This window comes from Lissotriton vulgaris, chromosome 7 (assembly GCF_964263255.1).
Source record: "Lissotriton vulgaris chromosome 7, aLisVul1.2, whole genome shotgun sequence".
NCBI lineage: Eukaryota > Metazoa > Chordata > Amphibia > Caudata > Salamandridae > Lissotriton > Lissotriton vulgaris.
Window position 1 is genome coordinate 303,005,928 of NC_141695.1, and position 24,520 is coordinate 303,030,447.

General features: G+C 46.2%; 1 protein-coding gene across 1 annotated transcript in view; it reads left to right on the forward strand.

Moving 5' to 3' along the window:
- GARIN5A (golgi associated RAB2 interactor 5A) overlaps positions 1-24,520 on the forward strand; it is a 239,684-nt gene that overhangs the window by 45,031 nt on the left and 170,133 nt on the right. The window contains exon 3 of the mRNA XM_086928652.1: positions 16,622-16,847. Within this exon, the coding sequence (XP_086784778.1) occupies positions 16,622-16,847 (226 nt within the window). The remainder of the gene's footprint in view (positions 1-16,621; positions 16,848-24,520) is intronic.

Genomic DNA, 24,520 nt, shown 5'->3' on the forward strand with positions numbered 1-24,520 from the left:
CTATACATTTGACCCAAACACCATACTCTTAAACTCTATACTTTTAACCCAATATATTAATCCTTAAATTCTAACTGACAATCCCCAGTGGTTCCCAATCTGTGTGCTGCGGCACCTCGTGCGGCGTCAAAACTAGCCAGGGAAGCAGCGAATAGATGCAGACCAAGCAACCAGTTTGAGAACCACTGCAGTTAGTCTTTCGAACTATTTTTTTTTTTAGAAAGTATGACCTGCGACAAGCAGCTCAGGTCAGCTTTATTAGAGCCTTCCTACTAGTTCCTGCGATAACACAATGCCCAGCTATCTGGCTCGTACATAGAATTAAATAGACATAGAAAAAAGTGCTCCAGTGGAGCTTCCTGGATGGTATTGCAGTGCTACCTACCTTTCAAGCTGTACTTCAGGTGAAGCAAAAATGGTCTGTAGATCCTGTGAGGCTCTAGTTTTAGCTGGTGAGCAGTTTCGTTTGAGTTCAGACACAAGTCCTGATCAGCTGCTGCTGCGGACCAAGTCAAAAAGACTGTCTTTAAGCTTGCAGCCACTGGCAGCTCACAGGTGAGTGTAAAACTACTGTAGCTATCAGTAGGCGGTTGCACCATTTTGGGATTGCCATCTTGCTTTGTTATATTTATATATTTCGTTTTGTACAATTTTTTTGATCTCCACCAGCTTGTACAAAGATTGTAACGTTCGCATTATACAAATGCCTCTGCCATTCTTGAGACCTTAAACACGGTCAAAGTGTATGCGCTTCCATTGCCCCCCAAAGAACTGCGTAATCAATCGTATTTCTCCCTGGCCTCTAAAGTCGGTCCTTAAGTTTTATTTTGTTGACAGCTGTCTTGTGCATTTCCTGTGTACATTTGCAATCTTGTTTAAGAGCTGCTGTGTATGTAACTCTGTGACTGCATTCTTAGTTCTTTCACTAAACACGTAGATCCTTGTCACCCCCTTGTCTAGTTTAAACCTCGGTGTGTTTGCAGATCCAATCTGTCACGTCTTGCTATACCAACTCAACAGATGCAGAGCCATCAAATTGTAAGACGCATTATAAGTGAGGACTAATTCACATACTTGACGTCAACACAAGAAGGGATATGAGAGAAATACCAAAAATATATAGAACACCAAAACACTACTAAAGGGGACTAATGGCTAACAAGATTATTGGCGCAGCACTCTTATACATCAGAAGTGGTTCCTTAACAACTAAAGTTTCCTGTAGGTGAGCTTCTTATGCGATCTCGCAAAAGGTGCCAATGAGAATAATTTGTTTCATCCCCTGTCCATCTCACCCTTCACTTGGTTCCCAGGAGTGAACCCGTAGCCTAAAAGAAATTTTATAAAAACAATTTTTTTAAACAAATATCCATATGCAAACCCCAGTGCTGAAGAGTATTTTTCTGACTTAACCAATTAAAGTTTTTTTATAAAACAACTGTTATATTTCTGTTCTGTTACATCTGTGATATAATTCATCAGCTTCATTCTAGTTATTTTCAGGGAGAAAAGTGAAAATATTCCAGAGAAAATCGAAGTACTTACATGCCTGCACCCACCACAAAAAAGTAACATATTGGGGGCCCAGATTACCGTGGCCTTGCAGCCATGGGTCAAAAAGATTTGAGAACCACTGTCTTAAGCCATAGTCCCTCAGTGTAAAAACCCTAAACCCCAAACCTTTAAAACTATTGCCTAAACTCTTACCTAAACCCTTGCCCCTGACCTCTTAAACCATATATCTTAATCCTTGACCCCACTGCAAACATCTTTAACCCCAAATCCTTATCTCCTTTCACACTGCTGTTACTTCAATACATTTTGGGACAAACATTTTGTAAGTGTTACTTGTTCAAAGTATTTTTCTAGAATAGTTAGGAAGTGTTGCTTTTTCGAAGTGTTGCTTTTGACGTTTTGAAGCATACCTAGATTGGTTTGCTCAGATCTGGAGAGCAGCAGGGGGGGGCAACAGAACCTTTCCCTAAATGAGATTTAAAACTACTATCCAGAGAATTTATTTTTATTTCTAACCTCAAAAGATTGGTAGAAATAAGATTAGTAATTTGAGTGTCTTGCTTTGCTTGAACATTAGTGCATAGGACATTGGAATACAAATAGAAAACAACAGTGTATCTTGCGTGCATTGAGACTTTCTCTGTGTCAGGTCTAAGCTACCCACTGAAAGAGAAGGGAACGCATCAACCAAATTTGATTAATTCCCTTGTAAATAAGGGATTCCCTTGAACTCACCCTACCCGAGCTACTCAACTTCACTCAGTGCACCCTGGATATATGTTACATAAGTGGGAAGCATAAATAGGCTTTTTAATAAGGACATTAAAAATATATGTTTTTCAGTTTAACATATGAAACACTTCATCTGTATGTTACAGTGAGGATTTTAGACACATTGGTGTTAGAGTCCCAGAGGAGTTTTGAGGGTGGTACACTATCCTCAATTGGATTGTCAGGATGTGTGGTGTTGTTCTCAGTTATATACTGAAGATCCTTTTGTGTGCTCAGTTTGCCTGGATGAAGAGTGATATGTTCTTAGGTGGATTATGAGAATAGTTTTTGGTTCTCAGTTGGATTTTGATAACAGTGTTGGATTCTCATTTGGATTGTGATAATGGCATTGGGTTCTTATTGTTTGTAAGGATGGTGTTATCCATACGAATGCAAGAGTGATATTAGATTCATAGCTAGATTGTGAGAACGGTATTGGTTCAGAGTTAGTTTACATTGATGTTGTTGGGTTTCATGTTTAGATGGTCAGAATGTGTTTCATTGTATTGTGAAGTTGAAAGAGGTTGTCATTTGATGTTAGAAATTAGGGTCTCAAGTTGGCAGTGGTATCCACCCTGTCCAAATAGGGACCTTGGAGTTCTAGTCAGGGTAAGGGAGTTACACACCCAAGAGAACCCCTGCTCACCCCTTTGGTAGCTTGGCACAATCAGGCAGGCCTATCTCAGAGGTAATGTGTAAAGTATTTGTACATTAAAACAGTGAAAACACTACAAATGGACACCTCACCAGTTTAGAAAAATAAACAATCTTTAAACCAAACAAGACCTAAACGACAAAAATCCAACATACAAAACACAAGATATAATTTTTTTAACGTTTTAAGCAATTCTGTCCATAGAAATGTATGGATGCAATGTTTTTACACAAAGTACCTTAGATGTGTCAAAATTCAAATGGGAAAACAGCCACAGAGGAGGGAAGTGTCAGAAAACTGAGCAATGTGTCAATTTCTGAGTCCTTGGGGAGGGGATGCGTCAGTTCTGCTTCACAGAGGAGAAGTGTTGCGTCTAATCCGAACACACACGCACTTGGAAAAACATCTCAAGCAGGATACAAGGTAAAGTCCAGTACTATTCCTCTCCTAGACAGAAATAGCAACTGCAGGCGAACCCTGCAAAGCAACACACAGCAAAGGGGCAGAACTCCTCCTTACAGCTCTTCTTCCTAGCTAAGTCTTCACTTGATCCATAAGTGTTCTAGAAGTTTGGGGGTTTAGGTCCAATACTTATACCCCGTTTAGCCTTTGAAGTAGGCCTTCCTCAAAGGATAGGCTTTGTGGTGCACAAGTTCTTGCCTTGCCCTGTCTTGACTCTTGACACACTCCAAGGGGGTACGCGATAGCATTGTGAGAGGCCAGGCACAACCCTTTTCAGGTGTAAGTGACAACTCCTCCCACTACTTTAGCATCAAGATATGCAGGATACACCTCAACTCCCTTTGTGTGACTGTCTAGATTAAATGCACAAACAGGCCCCTGTCAGTCTAAACTAGACGATCATTCCAAGGGTAGGCAGAGGCACAGGATGGTAAAACAAAAAAAATGCCCACTTTCTAAAAGTGGCATTTAAACACACACTTTAAGAGCCGCATTTACTAAAATATGTTTTTCTAAATTCTGAGCTCGAGCCCAAACTCTAAATCTCTAGCTGTTCCTAATTGAAAGTTGCACTTGTAGGATATTACAAGGCAGCTCCAATGCTAAGCTATGGGAGAGCTAGTCCTTGCAATACTGAAAACTAATCTGGCAGTATTTCACTACCAGGACATGTAAAACACACCAGTACATGTCCTACCTTTTGCATACACTGCACCCTGCCCATGGGGTACCTTGGGCCTATCTTAGGTGTTCCTTACATGTAGCAAAAGGGAGGTTTGGGCCTGAAAAGTAGTTGCACTTGCCTGATCGACCTGGCAGTTTAGGCAGTGGCAGGCCTGAGACAGGTTTATAGGGCTACTCATGTGGGTGGCACAAGCAGTGCTGCAGGCCCACCAGTATCATCTGATTTACAGGTCCTGGACTTGCACAGTGTGCTTTACTAGGCACTTAAGCACTGATCAGCAGTGGTAAATTGCCCAGAGTACATAAGCAGCAAAAACCAAATCCAGCATACCATTAAAAAAAAAAACAGGAGGTAGAGGCAAAAAGACGGAAAACCAGGTCTAACCTGTGTCCCCGCCAGCTGAAAGTTGAGAGAACTACCCAAACCTCCTGGGAGTTGTCATCACAAACGTGCAAGAATCTGGACAGATCATCAGTATTGGCATGTTCTGTACCAGGGCTGTGTTCCACCATAAAGTCCATCCAGTGTAGGGGAATGGACCACCTCAACAGCTTTTGGTTCTCACCCCTCATCTGCATTAACCATGTCAGGGGCCTGCGGACTGTCTGAACCCAGGAGTGAGTCCTAAACAAGTCGTGTGTTAGCTTCTTCAGTGCTCAGACCACAGCAAAAGCTTCTTTCTCGATTGAGCTCCACCTCTTTTCCCAGGAAAGAACCTCCTGCTCATGAAGGCTACAGGTTGTTTTAGGCTCTCTTCGTTTAACTGTGCTAGAACTGCCCCCACCCCATTCTCTGAAGTGTCTGTCTGCACATCGAATTCCTTGTAAAAGTCCAATGCCTTAAGCATGGGCATTTCAGGGTATCAAAACTAGTCCCAGACTCAGTCCAGATCACTTTCCTGGGCGGCTTCTTAGAAGTCAGCTCGATTAAGGCACCAAAAATGGTGCCACACCCCTTCACAAATCTCCTGTAATAACCAGTGAGACCTAAAAAGGCTCCAATCTCAGTCTGGGTCTTGGAGGGCGCCCAAGCCAGTATGGTATTAATATTGGGCTGTAAGGTCACTGCCTGGCCGCTTCCTACCTGTTTTTCAAGTACACCTCAAACCCCTGGCCTATCCAGCACTTACTGGCCTTAATAGTGAGGCCTGCCTTCTGCAGAACCTTCAATACTTCCCAGAGGGATGCTAGCGATCCTCCCAACTAGAACTGAACGCTGCAATGTCATCCAGGTAGGTGGCGCTGAAAGCCTCCAGTCCCGCCAAAACCTGGTTGACCAACCTCTGAAAGATGACAGGGGTGTTCTTCAACCGAAAGGGCATCACATGGAACTGGAAGTGCCCCTCTGGTGTTGAGAATGCTAACCTCTCTTTGGCCCCGTCGGTCAAGGCAATCTGCCAGTACCCAGACGTAAAGTCAAACTTGCTGAGGAACTTGGCAGCTCCCAGCTGATCTATGAGTTCATCAACTCTGGGGATGGGGTGTGTCAGTCTTAGTGATGGCGTTGAGCCCATGGTAGTCCACACACAACCGCAGTTCAGGTATGGCACTGGCTGCAGCAGCCTTTGGGACCATGCCACTGGGCAGGCCCAAGGACTGTTGGAGGGCTCTATCACCCCTAATGCTAGCATCTTGGAAATGTAATCCTTGATGCTGGCTTTGACCTTGTCAGTCAACCTGTAAATGTTGTGGTTTACAGGTGAAGTATCCCCATTGACTATATCATGGGTACACCAGTGAGTAACTCCTGGGGTCAAGGGAAACAGAGAGGCAAACTGTCTCAGTATCTGGTGACAATCACCCTGCTCTTTCAGGGTCAGTGTTGGGGGGGGGTTCACACCCTCTGCAGACCAATCTTGCTCCCTGGCAAGCAGGAGGTCAGGAAGAGGCCCACTCTCCTCCTCCATTCCATCATCTGTAGCCAGGAGTAGTAATCTCAGACCTCTCAAAGTGAGGTCTGAAGCGGTTCACATGTAGGACCCCCTAAGGGGTCCTTGGAGTCTGCAAGTTCACCAGATAGGTGATATCACTCTTGCGGTCCACCACCTCAAAAGGCCAAATCCATTTGTCTTGGAGAGCACGCGGCTTCACTGGGTCCATGACACACACTTTCTGGCCAGGCTGAAACGCAACCAGAGTGGTATTCTGGTCATACCAGCATTTCATGCCCTCCTGGCTTACTTCCAGGTTCGCCTGAGTGAGTTTTCTGAAGCGGGCAGTCTGGTTTCTGAAAGCCAGCGTGTAGCTGAATACATCCTAGGTGGGCTTCCTGGGAGCTTCCTCACAGTCTTCTGCCTCCAGACTCAGAGGTCCCCTTCCAGGGTCCCCATACAGCAGCTCAAAGGGAGCTAAAGCCAAGTCCCTTTTGTATCTTCCTGTAAGCAAAGAAAAGGTATGGCAAGGAGACATCCCACTTATGCCTCATGGATTTGGTTAGACTGAAAATCATGCCCTTCAGGGTCCGGTTGATCTCTCAGCTAACCCATTATCTTGGGGGTGGTTAGGCATGGTGAACTTGTAGCTTACACCACACTGCTCCCACTAAGACTTCATATATGTGGATATGAACTTGGTATCCCAGTCAGATACCAGCTCTTTGGGGAAACCCACATGGGAAAGGATCCCCATCAATGCCGTCCCACCACAGGTGGCGTCATTATTCTCAGAGGTATAACTTCCAGGTACCAGTTGGCATGGCCCACCAAGACCAGGATAAACCTGTTGCCCATGAATGTATTGGGATTCAGAGGTGCCACAGTGTTGTTGCACACCTGCTCAGTAGGGGTGGTCATGACAGGGGAGGGCTGGAGCAGAGACCTACATCTTCTCCACTCTTGCCTCTTGCCTGGCAAGTTTGGCAAGACCAGCAATGTGCATCAGAGTGCCTTCTTATTTGGGGCCAAAAGAAGTGGGTGACAAGCCTTTCAAAGGTCTTGTCATGCCCGAATGTCCAGCCAAAGGCACATCATGAACCAGACCCAGAACCAGACCCAGTAGCAAGGATCTGAAGCGATAGTGTACCACCAGCACACAGGCTGCCCCAGGATCAGCAACCTTAGGATCACTATACAAGAGACCATTCTCCTAGTAAATCCTGGGTGATCCAGACTCCTTGCCAGCTGCCTGGTCCACAGCCATCTGCCGCAGACCCTCAAGAGTAGGACATTCTTTCTGCTCCCTGCAGAATTCCTCCCTAGTGGGACCCCCTTCTTGCTGACAGTGGGTGAGCTCAGGCAGTCTTCCAGTTTGGCCACTTGCTCCCCTGTAGGTTCTGGGACTCCTCCTCAGGGTCCGCCTCCTCCCGGACTGTGGGAAATTACAGGGCTTTTCCACTGCCCCTCCTCTTCCTAGCAGGGACCTGGCCCACACTTTCAGGTTCTAGGTTCTTTTGATCACCCTTACTGGCTGCCATGGACCGAGTGGTCACGCATGCCCAATCGGGCAACCCACCATCTCAAGTGTGACTGGTGTGCCACCTCACCCAAAGGGGAATCTCCAGGTCATTTCCCAGAAGACAATCAACAGGCATGAATAGACTCAAGAAACTGGAGACTACCTCCCGCCCCCAGTTCTAAGGGAACCTGTGCCACCTTCTACTGGCACTCAGAGTTGTCTACTGCAACTACTTGGTGGCACACATTGGGGGCTACCTGTTCTTTAGACACTAGGTGACACATTAACCTGGTCACACTGGCTCTGGTGTTCTCAGAGCCTCCACACTCTGTCCATTGAGGGTCACTCACTGCCTCTACTTCTTAGTGTTCTCAGGCACTAGGGTCTTCTGGACCATCTCAATGCCTCCTAGTAAGACAAGGGTCATCTCAGCTGGCTCCTACCCTTCTCCAGGAACCAACTCCTCCCCAAGGGCTACACTGGCCAACCCTGTGACTGCGCACCAGTTTGTACCGTAGTCCACTTAGGACATTTGGGATCCCCTCTCATGTGACTCTCTTGACCACATACAAAACACTTGCAGGGACCCCTCTCTGCAGGCTTCACTGTAGAGATGCAAGGCTTTTTCTTACCCGGGGGACTAGATTGGGGGCCTTTTGAGAACTCCTTTTGTTTACCCTTGTCTCCCCACTCTTCTTCCAGGAACCCTGCCCACCTTTGGCAGAGTCTCCCACATATCCCTTGTGGACCCTGGTACTCTTCCAGAGATCTGCCGTCTGAACAAGCTTTCTGGGGTGAGCCAACTTGCTGTTAATCAAATTATGTTACAGCAAACAAATGATGGACGGAATGTTGACAATGCAAACATTATCCCCAGTCAAAAGATCTGGGTTAAATCCATTGTTCTTTTGCTCACCATACCACACCAGTTTAGACCCAGCCATATGCAAATCAGTCTTTACCCTGTGCCTCATGGGAACAGTCCAGACCGAACTGCCAAGCCAGGTCCCCCCTGGACCGGAAACAAGCATCCTGGGACCGGTTTCAGGGTATGTCACCCTTCTTCAGCCAGGCTAGGTGGACTGTTCCTATGAGGCACAGGGTCAGACTGATTTGCATATGGCCATGTCTGAACTGGGGTGGCAGAGTGAGCTAAAGAATGATGATGGATTAAACCCAGAGCAGTTGACTAGGGGTGAGTCTTTGCAATGTTCAACACTCCGGAGTGTCCATCGTCCCCTTTGGTTTTGCTTTGTTTGCCCTAAATTGGCAGGGTATGCCCAGACGTGAATCCCTTTCTCACTTTGCCTCTGGATTCAAGCTAGCCTGGCTGATGACGGCTAATTAGCCAAAAACCGGTCCCAGGATGCTTGTTTCCAGTCCAGGGAGGATATTGCTTGGCAGTTCGTGCTAGACTGTTCCCATGAGGCACAGGGTCAGACTGATTTGCATATGGCCATGTCTGAACTGGGGTGGCGAGTGAGCTAAAGAATGATGATGGATTAAACCCAGATCAGTTGACTGGGGGTGAGTGTCTGCAATGTTAAACACTCCATCATCATCCCCTTTGGTTTTGCGTTAATCAAATTCTGGCACAGCTCTGGAAAGTAAAGACTATACAAGTGCTCTAAAAAAAATCACATTATACAACCCCTGATTCTCAGTTACCTGTCTGCCCTTTTGTCCAACCATCCAGTGCTTTGCAAAAATGATTAACATATTCCAACCAAGTATGAGAATCAGATTTCTTAAAATATCTAAACTTCCCCTTGTACTGTTCTGGCGTGAGACAATACCTTCATGGTAGAGTAGGTGAGATTCTGGGATGGCCCTAGGGTTGTCAAGGCGTCCCTCCCTTCTACCGCAAACTGCTTCCACAGGCCCGCCCTCCAGTGTATGTCAGGCACCTCATGCATCTGGAGAGCTTACTCATACCCCAAAAACCAACTGTGTGTATCATCCTCCCTCTTGTAATCCTTTACCAAATCAATGGAAATGTGCACCCTTCGCTCAGACTGCAATGGACGCACACTGCCACCATTTGAACTGGACTCTTCCTGCTTGGTCTTGATGCCCAGCTCCTTCAAACTTAACTTGTGAGCCAAAGCAATTTCTTCGTTTTCAGAGCAAGGGACTTCTCCTTCCCAAACATTTTGCTCTCTAACCTGAGCTTCTCAAGCTCTCTCTTTTGCTTTCTGGCCTGTCACTCATTCTCCAGTTTCTCTGGGATCAAACTCCTAGATGACATGTCTGCCACTCCTGGAAGATGCTCCCACAAGCAGATCCAGAGCTCCAAAATCCCCTTGCTGGCTCTGTGCATTCAGATCTGCATTCTTGTTCTCAGCCTCCCCAGTTTCTCATGCTGCCCACCAGGCCCTAAGTGCCTTTTGCTGTTCCTCCTTCCTAGCGGAACTTCTAATTGAGCATTCAAAATCCTTCCAGAACTGTTTAAGCTGAGCCTCTGTGCAAACTGCAAGCTCTCAATCTCAAACACCTAATCTGCAACATCACTTGCTTGCTCACCATGCTGAAACATGATTTAGGGATACTTCAAGGGCTATCATAAAACAGGAAAAATGAAAAAGCAGTATGTGATGACGTAATGGTCTGCACTCAGTAGGCTAGGTCGCCCCCACGAACTACTGCCTGCTGCCAGGAATCCTGTTGCCCAGCTGATTCCGCTTCCTGCTCTGCCCTGCCGATCGGACGACCCAGCCGCCGCTGAGCTGCCCGCCCTAGACTCTTCCCGCCGCTGCCTCCCTGCGGCGCCAGCCCATTCGCCGCCCCGCTCTCGCCACCCAGCTGCCCCTCCTTCCCGGCTCCTTACTTATGATGACCTCAGAGCGAGCGCGCAGCAGACGCGCGCAGCGGGCGTGCCGATTGTGCGCCAAAGGCAAGCCCATCTGCGCCCGTCCGCGCCTGGACCGCGCCCAGCGCCAGAAACCCTGGATCCCGTCGATGCCAACGTACCCGACGAACCTATGACGACGCCACCCTCCGCGCACTCAACACCGGCCGGAACCCCTCCTGCTACCTGGCCACCCCAAAACGGACCCACGGACCAGGCCCTAAGTGCCTTTTGCTGTTCTTCCTTCCTAGCGGAACTTCTAATTGAGCATTCAAAATCCTTCCAGAACTGTTTAAGCTGAGCCTCTGTGCAAACTGCAAGCTCTCAATCTCAAACACCTAATCTGCAACATCACTTGCTTGCTCACCATGCTGAAACATGATTTAGGGATACTTCAAGGGCTATCATAAAACAGGAAAAATGAAAAAGCAGTATGTGGTGACGTAATGGTCTGCACTCAGTAGGCTAGGTCGCCCCCACGAACTAGTGCCTGCTGCCAGGAATCCTGTTGCCCAGCTGATTCCGCTTCCTGCTCTGCCCTGTCGATCGGACGACCCAGCCGCTGCTGAGCTGCCCGCCCTAGACTCTTCCCGCCGCTGCCTCCCTGCGGCGCCAGCCCATTCGCCGCCCCGCTCTCGCCACCCAGCTGCCCCTCCTTCCCGGCTCCTTACTTATGATGACCTCAGAGCGAGCGCGCAGCAGACGCGCGCAGCGGGCGTGCCGATTGTGCGCCAAAGGCAAGATCGTCTGCGCCCGTCCGCGCCTGGACCGCGCCCAGCGCCAGAAACCCTGGATCCCGTCGATGCCAACGTACCCGACGAACCTATGACGACGCCACCCTCCGCGCACTCAACACCGGCCGGAACCCCTACTGCTACCTGGCCACCCCAAAACGGACCCACGGACCCTTCACCTGCGAGGAGTGCAAATTCACCTGCATCCGCCAAGGACCAGCACCCGCCAAACCTACCACCAGCAAGAATCACCTCAAGTGCATCCTGCTCAACACCCGCTCCGTCCACAAGCACACAGTGGAACTCTGGAACCTCCTAGACACAACAGCACCGGACGTCGCCTTCCTCACGGAAACCTGGATGAACGCCTCTTCAGCCCCCGACATCGCCATAGCCATCCCGGAGGGCTACAAGATCACTCGGAGGGACCGCATCAACCAAACCGGAGGAGGCATCGCCATCGTCCACAGAAACACCATCCGCATCACAACCAACTCAGACGACACCCTCCCCACCGCCGAACACCTGCACTTCCAGATTCACACCGACCCCAGGACAACCCTCAGAGGCACCCTAATCTACAGACCACCAGGTCCACGCACTCAATTCAGCGAAGCCAACGCAGACTTCGCAAGCCCGCACGCCCTCGCCTCCCCAGACTACATCCTCCTAGGAGACCTCAACTTCCACCTGGAGAACAACAATGACAGCAACACCACCACCCTGCTGGACAACCTCGCAAACCTCGGACTCAAGCAACTGGTGAACACTCCCACCCACTACGCCGGCCACACGCTTGATCCCGTCTTCTCCTCCAGCAAGCACATCCCCATCAACCACTCCAACGGGCTCCACTGGACAGACCACAGCTGCGTCCACTTTGCCTTCAAGAAAACCACCACCCACCACCACCCGCAACAGGCCCCCTGCAGAAGCTGGAGCAAGATCACCGCCAACCAGCTCACCACCTCCCTCTCCCGGAACCCTTCCACATAACGACGGACCCCACCGAAGCAGCCCGCAACCTCGCACAATGGATCATCGACTGCGCCGACGAACTCGCACCACTGAAGAAACTACCCAGTGGGCCCCACAGCAAGAAAGCCTCATGGTTCACGGACGACCTCATAAACTCCAAGAAAACATGCCGCTCCCTGGAGAAAACCAACGACCCAACCACCGGACCAGCGCACCCAACCGCCACCCTCTGCACCTGGAACCCGGTCAGCACCGAAGACACCGCCCGTACTATGAGCACCATCCACTCCGGCTCCCCCACCGACCCATGCCCACACCACATCTTCAACAAAGCCGACTCCATCATCGCACCCCAACTCCGCGACGTCATCAACAGCTCCTTCGCATCAGCCACCTTCCCAGAGAGCTGGAAGCATGCCGAACTCAGCGCCCTCCTGAAAAAACCCACTGCGGACCCCACAGACCTCAAGAACTTCTGACCCATCTCGCTCCTCCCGTTTCCTGCCAAAGTCATCGAGAAGACGGTCAACAAACAACTCTCCACCTTCCTCGAGACAAACGGATTTCTCGACCCGTTACAGTCCGGTTTTCGAGCCAACCACAGCACCGAGACCGCTCTCATCGCAGCCATCGACGACATCAGATCTATGCTCGACAACGGGAAAACCACTGCACTCATCTTCCTGGACCTCTCAGCAGCCTTCGACACGGTATGTCACTGCACCCTGATACAACGCCTCAGCGACACCGGAATCCAAGGCGCGGCATTAGAATGGATCATCTAGTTCCTCGCCGGTAGAACCCAGAGAGTCCGCCTCCCCCCGTTCCGGTCAGCAGCTACCGAAGTCATCTGCGGCGTCCCACAAGGATCCTCGCTCAGCCCCACCCTCTTCAACCTCTACATGAGCCCCCTCGCAGCCATCGCACGCAAACACAACCTCAACATCATCTCCTACGCCGACGACACACCGCTGATACTCTCCCTCGCCAACGACCCCGACACCGCCAGAGCCAGCCTCCAGGAAGGAATGAAGGACGTCGCAGAATGGATGAAGCTCAGCCGGCTGAAGTTGAACTCTGACAAAACGGAAGTCCTCATCCTCGGACCCTCGCCCTCCGCCTGGGTCGACTCCTGGTGGCCACCGGCCCTGGGCACCGCACCCAAGCCAACGGACCATGCACACAACCTGGGCTTCATCCTGGACTCCTCCCTCACAATGACCAAGCAAGTCAACGCCATCTCATCGTCCTGTTTCAACACCCTGCGCATGCTCCGAAAAATCTTTCGATGGATCCCCACCGCAACCAGGAAGACGGTCACCCAGGCCCTCATCACCAGCCGCCTGGACTACGGAAACACCCTCTACGCCGGAACCACAGCCAAGCTCAAGAAAAGACTACAACGCATCCAAAACGCCTCGGCAAGACTCATCTTGGACATCCCCCGCCACATCTCAGCCCATCTGAAGGACCTGCACTGGCTCCACGTCAGCAAGAGAATCACATTCCGACTCCTCACCCACACACACAAGGCTCTCCACGATGCGGGCCCCAGGTACCTCAATAACCGCCTCGCATTCTACACGCCACCCCGCCAGCTCCGCTCCGCTAGCCGTCCCACGTATGCGCAAAGCCAACGCCGGAGGAGGATCTTTCTCCTACCTTGCAGCCAAGACATGGAACTCCCTCCCCACCCACCTCCGGCTGACACAGGACCATCTCGCCTTCAGGAAGCAACTCAAGACCTGGTTGTTCAAGCAGTAGCGACCCCCCCTCAGCGCCTTGAGACCCTAACGGGTGAGCACCGCGCTCTACAAATTCCTTGATTGATTGATTGAGTAGTAGTGTACATCAAACACTGTATGTCAAAGTACAAACACAAGACCTATCCTCACCGCTGATCACCAGTGTTAGAAATGGGAGTATCTAGTTGACAGTGGACCCTTCCTTCAAGTCAGGATAAGTGGATTACACCCAAGATAATCCCTGCTCACCTCTTTGATAGCTTGGCATGAGCAATCAGCCCTAGCTCAGAGGCAATGTGTACATAACACACATCGTAACAGAGTGAAAACACAAAAAATGGGCACCACACCAGTTTAGCAAAATAAACAATCTTTATCTAAACCAAACATGACCAAAACAACAAAAATCCAACATGCAGAGTTCAAGACATCACTTTTTAAAAGTTTTAGGTAATTATGTCCAAAGAACTCTATTGATGCAGTGTTTTTATACAAAGTACCTCAGAAGCGTCAAATTCCACAAAGAAAAACAGTCCCGCAGAGGAGGAAAGTGTCAGAAACATAGCGATGCATTGATTCCTGAGTCCCTGGGGAGGCGATGCATCAGTTCTGGGGCATGCAGGAGAAGTTTTGCATCGAATCCGTACTGTAATGGGAAGTGATGCAGACGGTTCGGGTCTGCGGGTGATGCAGTGGAAAACTTGGCATACAGGTGCGATGCGTGGAAATGCAGGAGTACTGGAGGTCCATGTGGCAGCAAACAGGTGCTGCATCGATTTCTTCACGATGCGTCTGTACTTTCAGCCACACAGCAGGGCCTGCATCGGAGTTAGTACGGGGGTCTTGGACTTCTGAAACACAGTGCGCTGAACTCGGGCTACGGTGGTTTCTTCAGCTGCGGGCAGGTGCTGCCTCGATTTTTTTGCCCTCAATTTGACGGTGTGTGGAACCTTTTCACTCACTGCAGTGCTGCGTCCGAAATACAGGTACTGAAAGGGCAAGGCGTCATTTTCAAGCCTTTTATAGTTTTTTGCAGCCGTAGCCACCTCCAAGGGCCCAGAACTGGAATTGGCACCACTTGGTATGTCAGATCTCCCAGCAGTGGAGTTCAGAGATGCTGCAGGTGAAGTCTTTGATAACCCTTAACAGGAGGCAAGCACACACAAGTCCTTGGAGAAACTTCACACGCAGGATACACAGCAAAGTCCAGTCCCTTTCCTCTCCAAGACAGAAGCAGTACTCCTCCTTATAGCTCTCCTTTTCGTCTTTTAAGCAGATTCTCCTCTTGATCCAGAAGTGTTCTAGAAGTCTGGAGTTTTAGGTCACATACTTATACCTTTGGCCTCTGAAGTATGCATTCTTCAAAGGATAGTCATTCTAGTGCACAAGTTCTTGCCTTGCCCTGTCTTGGCTCCAGACACACTCCAAGGGAGTGGAGACAGCATTGTGAGAGGTCAGGCACAGTCCTATTTAGGTGTCAGTGACAACTTCTCTCACCACTCTAGCTCAGGAAGGCCCATCGACCTGGTGATGGCCCATCAGGATATACAGGGCACACCCCAACTCCCTTTGTGTGGCAGTCTCAGAGAGCCCAAACTCCAAATCTCTAGATGTACCTAATTAAAAGTTACACTTGTAAGATGTTACAAGGCAGATCAAATGACAGCCATGGGAGAATTAATCCTTGAAATAGGAAAAAAACTAAATTGGCAGTATTTCACTATCATAGAAACAAAGATCCAACGGCGGACTCCAAGTGCCGCACTGGCCTCAGAATAGTCGCCCAAAGTAAAGTCTAGCTATCAATTGGATGAACTCTGTGCACAATCTGCTCCTGCACTCCCAAGGTAAAGTAGCGTTTAATAATGAAGCATGATCAGTGTCTTCATAGGTATCATCTTTATTTAAATATATCCAAATGAAAAGAAAACAAACATCAGCCAACGGGTTTCGTTCATGGGGTGAACTTCGTCAGGGCAATGAATATATGGCGAGATGCGTCACTTGTAATTGCAGAGGGTCCAAACACCATCAAGTAGTAAGTATCATCAAAGTGCGACCTGGGCCTCCATGATAAGGGCCAACAGTAGAAAGCCTGCAGTAGCTGTTTCGACGTGTCGGCACTTCTGCATACACTGTACCCTACCCATGGGGATACCTTAGGCCTTACAAGTAGTATAAGAGAAGGTTTAGGCATGGCAATTGGTTGCACTTGCCAGGTTGACCTGGCAGTTTACAACTGTATTCACAGACACTCCACTGGCAGGCCTGAGACAGGTTTACAGGACTACTCATGTGGGTGGACCAACCAGTGCTGCAAGAACACTAGTAGCATATGATTTACAGGCTGTGGGCACACACATTGTGCTTTTGTAGGGACTCACTAGCAAATCATATACGCCAATCATAGAGAACGAATCACAATCACAATTTACACAGGGAGAACTTGCACTTTAGCACTGATCAGTAGCGGTAAAGTGCCCAGAGAAAATAAACCAGCAAAAACAAAGTCTAGCATAACATCAAAAATACAGGTGGTAGAGGCAAAAAGACAGAGTAACCATGCCACGAGTGCCAGGTCTAACAGTTGAGTTGTGCGACTGACTGGGCTTTCTTCTGAATTGTGAGGGTTATATTAGTTTTTCTACATGATTGTGGTGATAGTGTTTTGTGCGGATTGTGAAGATAGTATTGACAGTTGTCAAGGGCTGCAAGGGGCTGGTGGTGGGATTACATCCAAGGTGTGAGCAGATAACATTGTTTATTTTCTATTCTTGAGATTGAAGAATTTAGTGTAGATACCAAGAAGGAACTGATTATGTTTTATGTGGTCCAGACTCTTTCCATTAAAGCTTGTGAGGTTATCTGTCAGTAACATCGCTATGCGACAAATCAAACTGAAACTGGCGAGTGGTCGCAGCTTTTACCTGCAGCTTCACGCCCCACCAGAAAAAGAGGAGGACTTGTTCCAAAGATGGATGCGGCTCATCTACCTCTTACAGCCAACACCTAGCAACTCTAATATGGCCAGAGATTACGAGTTCATGATAGACTCAGCACAGGTGAGTTCTAATTAATAGTGTTCGATGCTAATCTTGTGTGATCTGCAGGCTATGTGATGGGTGTCCCTGAGACAACAGTGACTGCATGATGAACACTATAATGTTTTTCTCGACCTGCAGCCTCAGCACATGCCTTTGTTTTAAAAAGAAATTCTCTATTCATGTATTGCCAAAAACAGGGTTGTTAAATGCATGTTCAAATATTAAAAACTTCAGAAGGTATAATTTCTATGCAGTGAGATTAAACATCAGTTCACTAACCTGTCCCCACACATGTCAAAGCTGGCCCTGGAAAAAACATGTTCTACAGGTGAAACTCACCTTCCAAACTGGTGACTAATGGTGTGTTGGTTGTGTCCCTTTTTAGGGAGAGCTTGGAGTCAGCACAAATGCGCTGTTCTGCGAGACATGCTGTATCTCCTCAATTGGCATTTAGAACATCAATTGCTTTTGATTTGTTCCTTCATGTGCTTTCGAATTTCTTTTGTTTTCATCATTGAATAGCTTACATTTGTCCCTTTGTTTTGCTGTTTTGGTCACGCCATTGAGACTGCCCCAGTTTCATGTGTTATTTCACAATTGTTTCACAAAATTCGAGTATATCGTAAAAAAACTAACCTATGGAGGAACTAGGATTCCACAAAAGTTAGTTGTAATCACCTTTACACCCAACCCACCAGGGTTTCCCCTAGGTGCTATGCTTCATCATTGAGTTTCCTCTCAATCCTCTACAGATTGAGGCATGCTGCAACTTGCGAACTACGTAGGAGCACTTAGCACCTGCTGGGTATTTTCTTGTTAGTAGAGAATCTTCCTTTTGGCTTGTTCCTCAGGCTGAGGAGGAATTGCACTGAGACCAGAGACTTCAAAATGCAAGCCAAAAGGCTATCATATAAACTACTAACAAGAAAATACCCAGCATGTCTGGTATTAAAAGCAAAGAAGAGAGCAGCCAATAACACAGGTATGCCCTACTTGAGACACATTCAAAACAGGACACCGGGAAAGACAGAAGAACTTTCTGCATCACAACCTTTAACATTGCCTCTGATCGTAAAAAAACACTGGCGCTTTCTAAACAGCGGAAAACTCAACATCCTGAAACCAATTTTCTCCGACAAGCGGAGGAGGACTTGGAAAGAATGTTGGTGCATACTGGTCCAAAATCAGTAACAAACAGAGATAGGAATCAAACAGTTTTAGGTACACCACCCACAGGCCATTACCCACACGATGAGCTGGGAACTACGTAAGCTAACAAATTGTTACACTACAGGCGTAGTATGCATAATAACCTCCCCATGCAACCTTCATTATGTAGGTATGACTACAAGAAAAGTAAGCATCAGGATATGCGAACACCGCAGTAACATCAGGTGTCACCGAATTACCACAAAAATGTCCTCACATTGCATGGAACATAAACATACACCTAACGATCTGAAATGGGTGGTTTTAGAACACCTTAGTGTTATATCCTTCATTCTTTGTATTTCCCGTTTAAATGTGTTTCCCTTTTATGCTTATTGTATTACTTTAATTGTGGCACATGCCTTACAGTTGTGTATGACATCACTTAGAACTGTTTTGTCAGCATTCTGCTTTTGGACCTGGCTGTAAGAAGTACTGTGCTCCTGAGGATTAAAACTCCTTTAATTTATCTTGCTTTTGGCCTCTTCATTGGAACTTAACATTGGCGACGAGGGAACCTGTACCTGCTATTTTTGGGAGCACAGGAGCGGTACAATTACTTTGGGATTTATTATTTTTTTTAAAAAATACTCTTCTTGTGGTTTTGGTGGATTTTTCTACCTGATATCCATCTTCTCACCTTCGGAGGAGTATCTGCGTCCTTTTCAGAAATTTCTGCTGTTTTCCCATTACTATTTGTTCAATTTTGAGCGTTGTGGGAATTTTGCTCGTATACATCCTTTGTTACCTGATTTCTTCTTTGAAAGTCGGCACGCTCAACGTCAGCGTCAGCGTCATTCACGTCGGCGGCCATCTTGAAATTTCCATGTCAACCCCGATGCACACGGAGCGCATGGGAGAGAGTTAATTTCTTCTCTTCAAGCTCCACAACGCTGATGCGCACAGCAGCGCATGTAATTTTCACAACGCTGTTGCACACGGCTGAAGATTACCTTAATTTGAATATTTCTTCAAGTTTCGCCTTTCCATTAAGCCCGTGTGCACAACAGTGTTTCTCTTTGGGATTATACAAGGTGACAGTTGCAACTACTCTGTGATGAGTATAGTATCCTTTATTTTATTTTTATTTTGACGCTCTGCCAGTTTCCAAATCATTTTTGACGTCATTCTTACAAGATTTTGTTAATTTTACTTGTACATTTATTATTCTCATCATTATGCAATTTGATCCTCCTACTAAATTTTTGCAATCTAAAGGAGACCCGCCAATTCCTTGGACTAGGTGGAAGGAAGAATTTCTTACCTATTTGAAAGCAATTGATGCGGAAAGGATGGGTAATGAAAGAAAGAAGAATATTTTCTTACATTGTCTTGGCTCAGAGGGTCAAGCTATTTTCAGAACTCATCCTGTAGCTAGTGGTGATTTGGGAACATTTGATGAAGCTCTCATGCGTATTGAAACTCGTTTCAAACCTTCAACTAGTATTGCTCTTAAAAGATATACGTTTTATACAAGAGCTCAGAGGGATTCAGAAACATTTGATGATTTTCTGACTGCTCTCAGGAGTCTTGTAATTTCATGCAATTTTGGTAACTTAGCAGACGAGATGATAAGAGACCAAATTATTGTAAATGTGAAGAACAAAAAAACATAAGAGCAGTTATGGATTTTAGGAAATCCAAATCTTAATGACACCATTTCCACAGCAAAAGCCTTTGAACAGTCGGAGAAATGGAGGAAAACTATTGATGATGTCAAGGCCAAAGGAGACAATAGTAAACGTATTGATGAAGTGTGTAGTATAAAAAAGAAATCTACTCAACAATATTTGAAAGATACTAGGAACATTGTCTGTTTTAGGTGTGGAAGTACCAACCATGTAGCTTCATTCAAGTTTTGTCCTGCTATTGGGAAAGAGTGTGTTAAATGTGGTAGGATTGGGCATTTTGCTAAAGCTTGTAAGGATGATCGCAAGAGGATTATTGAACCCCAAAGGAGTGTAGGGCCTAGAAGTAAGGATGTTTCAGTTGTGAGGGACTTAAATTCTTCTGATGAGGATTCTTGTGTAGTGAGAGGAATGGTTCTTTCAATTCAAGGTGTGAGTGCTGTTGAGGAATACCTTTCCTCTCTTAAATGTTGTGTCAAATTTCTGGGCGAAGTTTTAATTTTTATGGCTGATTCTGGTTCACCATGGACCATTATAACTTTAGATTACTTTCAAGAAAAGTTTAGGGGTACTTTGTCTCTTGATGATTAATCTAGTCCTGACATTGTTGCCCAATGTTTTAATGAATCCGCTATTGATTTTGTTGGTTATATTGCTTCAGAATTGGAATTTAAAGGGAGGTCAGCTCACATAAAAATGTATGTTGCTAGGAAAGGGATTAATGTGTTGGGTTGGAGAGATCAATGGAAATTGGGAATCAAACTCAATCCATGAAGTAAAGAGCCGGTTATGTTAGTGGAGGATAGGGATTTTTGTGGTGTGGTGAATGATAATACTGTTGTAGTTGAAGAGTTGTTTCCTGAAGTTTTTACTGACACTTTAGGGAAACTTAAGGGTTTTTGTCACGAAATCAAACTAAAGCAGGAGTTTCTCCTGTCAAACAAAGACTCAGGAATGTACCCATTAATGTGAGAGATGAGTTAGGAAAGTTGTTGGATGGAATGTTGAGTGAGAGAGTGATTGAAGAAGTGGAATCTTCTGAGTGGGTTTCCCCCATTGTTTTAGCACACAAATCGGATAATTCCCTGAGGCTGTGTGTGGATCTTCGTGCCCTAAATGCTAACATTCTGATTGATTGCCATCCTTTGCCAAATATTAATGAGGTTGTGAGTACACTGGGTGGGGCCACTATTTTCTCTACTTTAGACCTAAGATCGGCCTATCATCAAATAGAGTTGGCTAAGGAATCTCGTCATTTGACTGCCTTTATAACGCCGCAGGGGCTGTTTCAATTTAAAAGAATGCCATTTGGACTTGCCTCTGCGGCGTCAGTTTTTCAAAGATCAATTTGCCATCTTTTCAAGCGAATGCAGTCATGTGTGAAGTGTTTTCAGGACGATATTTTGATTTTTTCATCTGATGTAGAAAGTCATTCAAAACATTTAGAAAGTGTATGTGGGATCCTCAAAGACTATGGTCTGACTTTGAAAAGAAACAAATGTAAATTTTTCAAAGAGTCTGTTGAATACTTAGGACATACTCTTTCTAAGAACGGAGTAGTTCCAAAAAAAATCATTGGTTGATGCCATTCTCAAAGCACCTGCGCCTGATTCTAAAGAGAAACTTCTTTCGTTTTCTGGTCTTTGTGAATATTACAGTAAGTTCATTAAGGACTTTGCGTCAAAAATGGAGCCTTTGAGGGAATTGATAAGGAAGAATGTTGTATTTGAGTGGGGAGATAGTCAACAAAAAGCTTTTGAAATGATTAAAGCTGAGATGGTTGCAGCGCCATCTCTTAAAGCATTTTGTGTTGGAAAGACATGTGTTCTTACTGTTGATGCTAGTTTGTATGGCCTAGGCTGTGTTCTCTCGCAGTTTTCTGGTAAAGAGGAGTGGAATGTGGCGTTTGCTTCACGCACACTAAATTCAACAGCAAGACGCTATGCAGTGATTGAAAAAGAGTTGTTAGCGTGTGTGTGGGGTGTGGAACACTTTAGAAATTACATTTGGGGAGCGAGATTTATTATCAAGACTGATCATAAGCCTTTGGTTTCCATCTTGTCTCCTGGAGGAGGTCTGAATGCCACAGCAAGGATTGCTAGGTTAATGTCACGTTTACAAGAATACACGTTTTCTGTAGAATATGTTCCTGGAAAAGTCAATGTTACTGCTGATTGTTTATCGCGTCTTCCTTGTGAGAATAGTGAAGATTTGGACAATGTTGAGATTGTTGCTGGAATTGCTGATGTGTTGCCTGGCAAGTTTGGGAATATTTCAGAGGAATTGTGGAAAAAGAGTATGGTAGAAGACAACATTTTACGTATGGTTATGGAGTACTGTCATGCAGGATGGCCTTCTAAGAGTGAAGTTCCAGAGGAGTTGTTCCCATTTTGGAAAGTCTCTGATGGGTGATTTCATTTATAGACAAGGGAAGTGCATTCCTCCGGTTTCTTTACGGGAGACCATTTTGAATTTGAGTCAGGAAAGCCATGTTGGTATTTCCTCAATGAAAAGACTTATTAGGTCTTTATTTTGTTGGCCAGGAGTAGACAGGTTTGTTGACAAGTTGGTTAGGGAGTGTCCGGAGTGTGTTAATAGTGAGAAATCTCTCAAATGCAGTCCTGCTCCTCTTATTCCTGTTAAGTGGGCTGAGTTTCCGTGGCAGAAAGTGGGAATAGATGTTGCAGGGCCTTTCAATTTTTTGCCACAAGATTGTAGGTTCGCCATTGTTATGGTGGATTACCATTCTAAGTGGCCGGAAGTCAAACTAGTTTCGAGAGTCACAACCAGTAGTATTATTTTCTTTTTGAAGGAAGTCTTTGCCAGGGAAGGTTATCCAGAAGTGATTATTTCCGACAATGGGGTGCAGTTGAAGTCCTGTGAGATGCAAGAATTTCTTAAATCACAAAATGTTCGTCACATAACCACATCTTTGTATGAACCTCAAGGAAATGGGCAAGTAGAAAGGTTTAATAGGGTTCTTAAGCAGGATATACTTTGGGCGCGAAACTTTGGTGCTAAATGGAAAGATAAATTAAGAGAAAAGTTGTGGGTGTATCGGATAACTCCCCATACCACCACTGAGGTCTCACCTTTTCGTTTACTTAGAGGTAGAGATCCTGTTTCAAAACTGTGTCCCTGGTGGTTTAAGAAGGTTGTTAAGGACAAGTGTTCACAGCTGAGTAAGGATGAAATTGCTCGTACTGTAGAACATAAACAGACTAGAAGTAAAATCAATTATGATTCTCGCAGTTAAAACACCAGATTTTCATGCTGGGGATTATGTCAGGATACGTAAGCCTGGAATCTTGCTCAAAGACGATGCAAGATTTAGTAGACGTTTGAGAATTGTTAATCGCTTCCGTGCGGCGCCGATTCCCCCCGGTGCTGAGGCCTAATTAAAATGGGCGTGGTCATGAAGGAACGGTTCCGTCATAAGCACAGCTCGACCGATGCTCATGACGGAACCGTTCCGTCATGAGCATCGAAGGGGTTAAAGTCAACAAAAATAGTGTGGTTACTCAAAATGGTCAAGTTTGGAATGTGAGACGTGTCTCCAAGTGTTTAATGAATGAATAGTTTTTGTAAGGGAAGAGATGTGTTATATCCTTCATTCTTTGTATTTCCCTTTTAAATGTGTTTCCCTTTTATGCTTATTGTATTCCTTTAATTGTGGCATATGCCTTACAGTTGTGTATGACATCACTTAGAACTGTTTTGTCAGCATTCTGCTTTTGGACCTGGCTGTAAGAAGTACTGTGCTCCTGAGGATTAAAACTCCTTTAATTTATCCTGCTTTTGGCCTCTTCATTGGAACTTAACACTTAGTCACATTGATAATTTGGAACATAGACTATTGGGTGTATAAATTCTGCACAGACAATATCCCTTGGGGTCTCTTCATTGGGCAATCCTTTAGGAGTAGCCTTTCTGGATCTCACCAAGCCCCAAAAATCATCCTCTGCAAAGATATACCACACACCTAAATACCATTGGTGTAGTGGTATAACCTGTATGATTCTAATGCTTGAGCACCTGATGATCCAGCCCGTTAGGTTATATTCTCAGCCTAGGAACAAGTGTCACATCTATGACTCTGGTTACCAGAGGCTACACAGTGCACCAGAGGTGCCATAGAAATGCACTGGACATTAAAAGCGGAGTCCGTAGCCCAGCTGGTGCATGGAACATCAATAGTCATCACGAGTAATGCACAAAAAGGATACTGCCAGGTTCAGGCCTACTGTATTCGAATTACACTTACAGGGGCCACTTACTAACAAACAAAAGAACCCCCTCCCCCTGTTGTCTCACCACGGTTGTGCCTATAATCAGTTTTAAATGAAAAGTAAAGGATCGGTATACTACTAAGATGGCCCGCCTTTGTCCCAATAGGGGCGGACATTTTGTTTGATAAAACATGTTCTAGTAGTTCAGCAGGATGAAAGGCACTAACTGCTTAAAATAGCAACCCGGCAGACACACGCATTAGTATGTGGTCTCCAGGGACAGAAGTAGGTAACAAACTGAAAGGCTTGCTTTGATGAAGTAAGTACAAAGAGAAGGGGGCCTTGCTGTACTCAGGTGAGGAATTGCCGTCCTCTGGTTTTTATCTTTTTATCTTTAGAAAAAAATGGCTAAATAAGTGTCTTATCTCCATTTCTAGGGTGTGACTACAAACCCCTCTACCCCTGTTGTTGACCACAAGGCAATAGTATTGCCTAAATAGAAGTATGTGTCATCGTATTCTACATGTATTTTATGTGTAGTTTGTCACGTGGTCTCTTTTCTCACTAGTTTTCATTCAGTGTGTTTTCACTGGCATTGAGTGTGACACATTCACTTCACACTAGA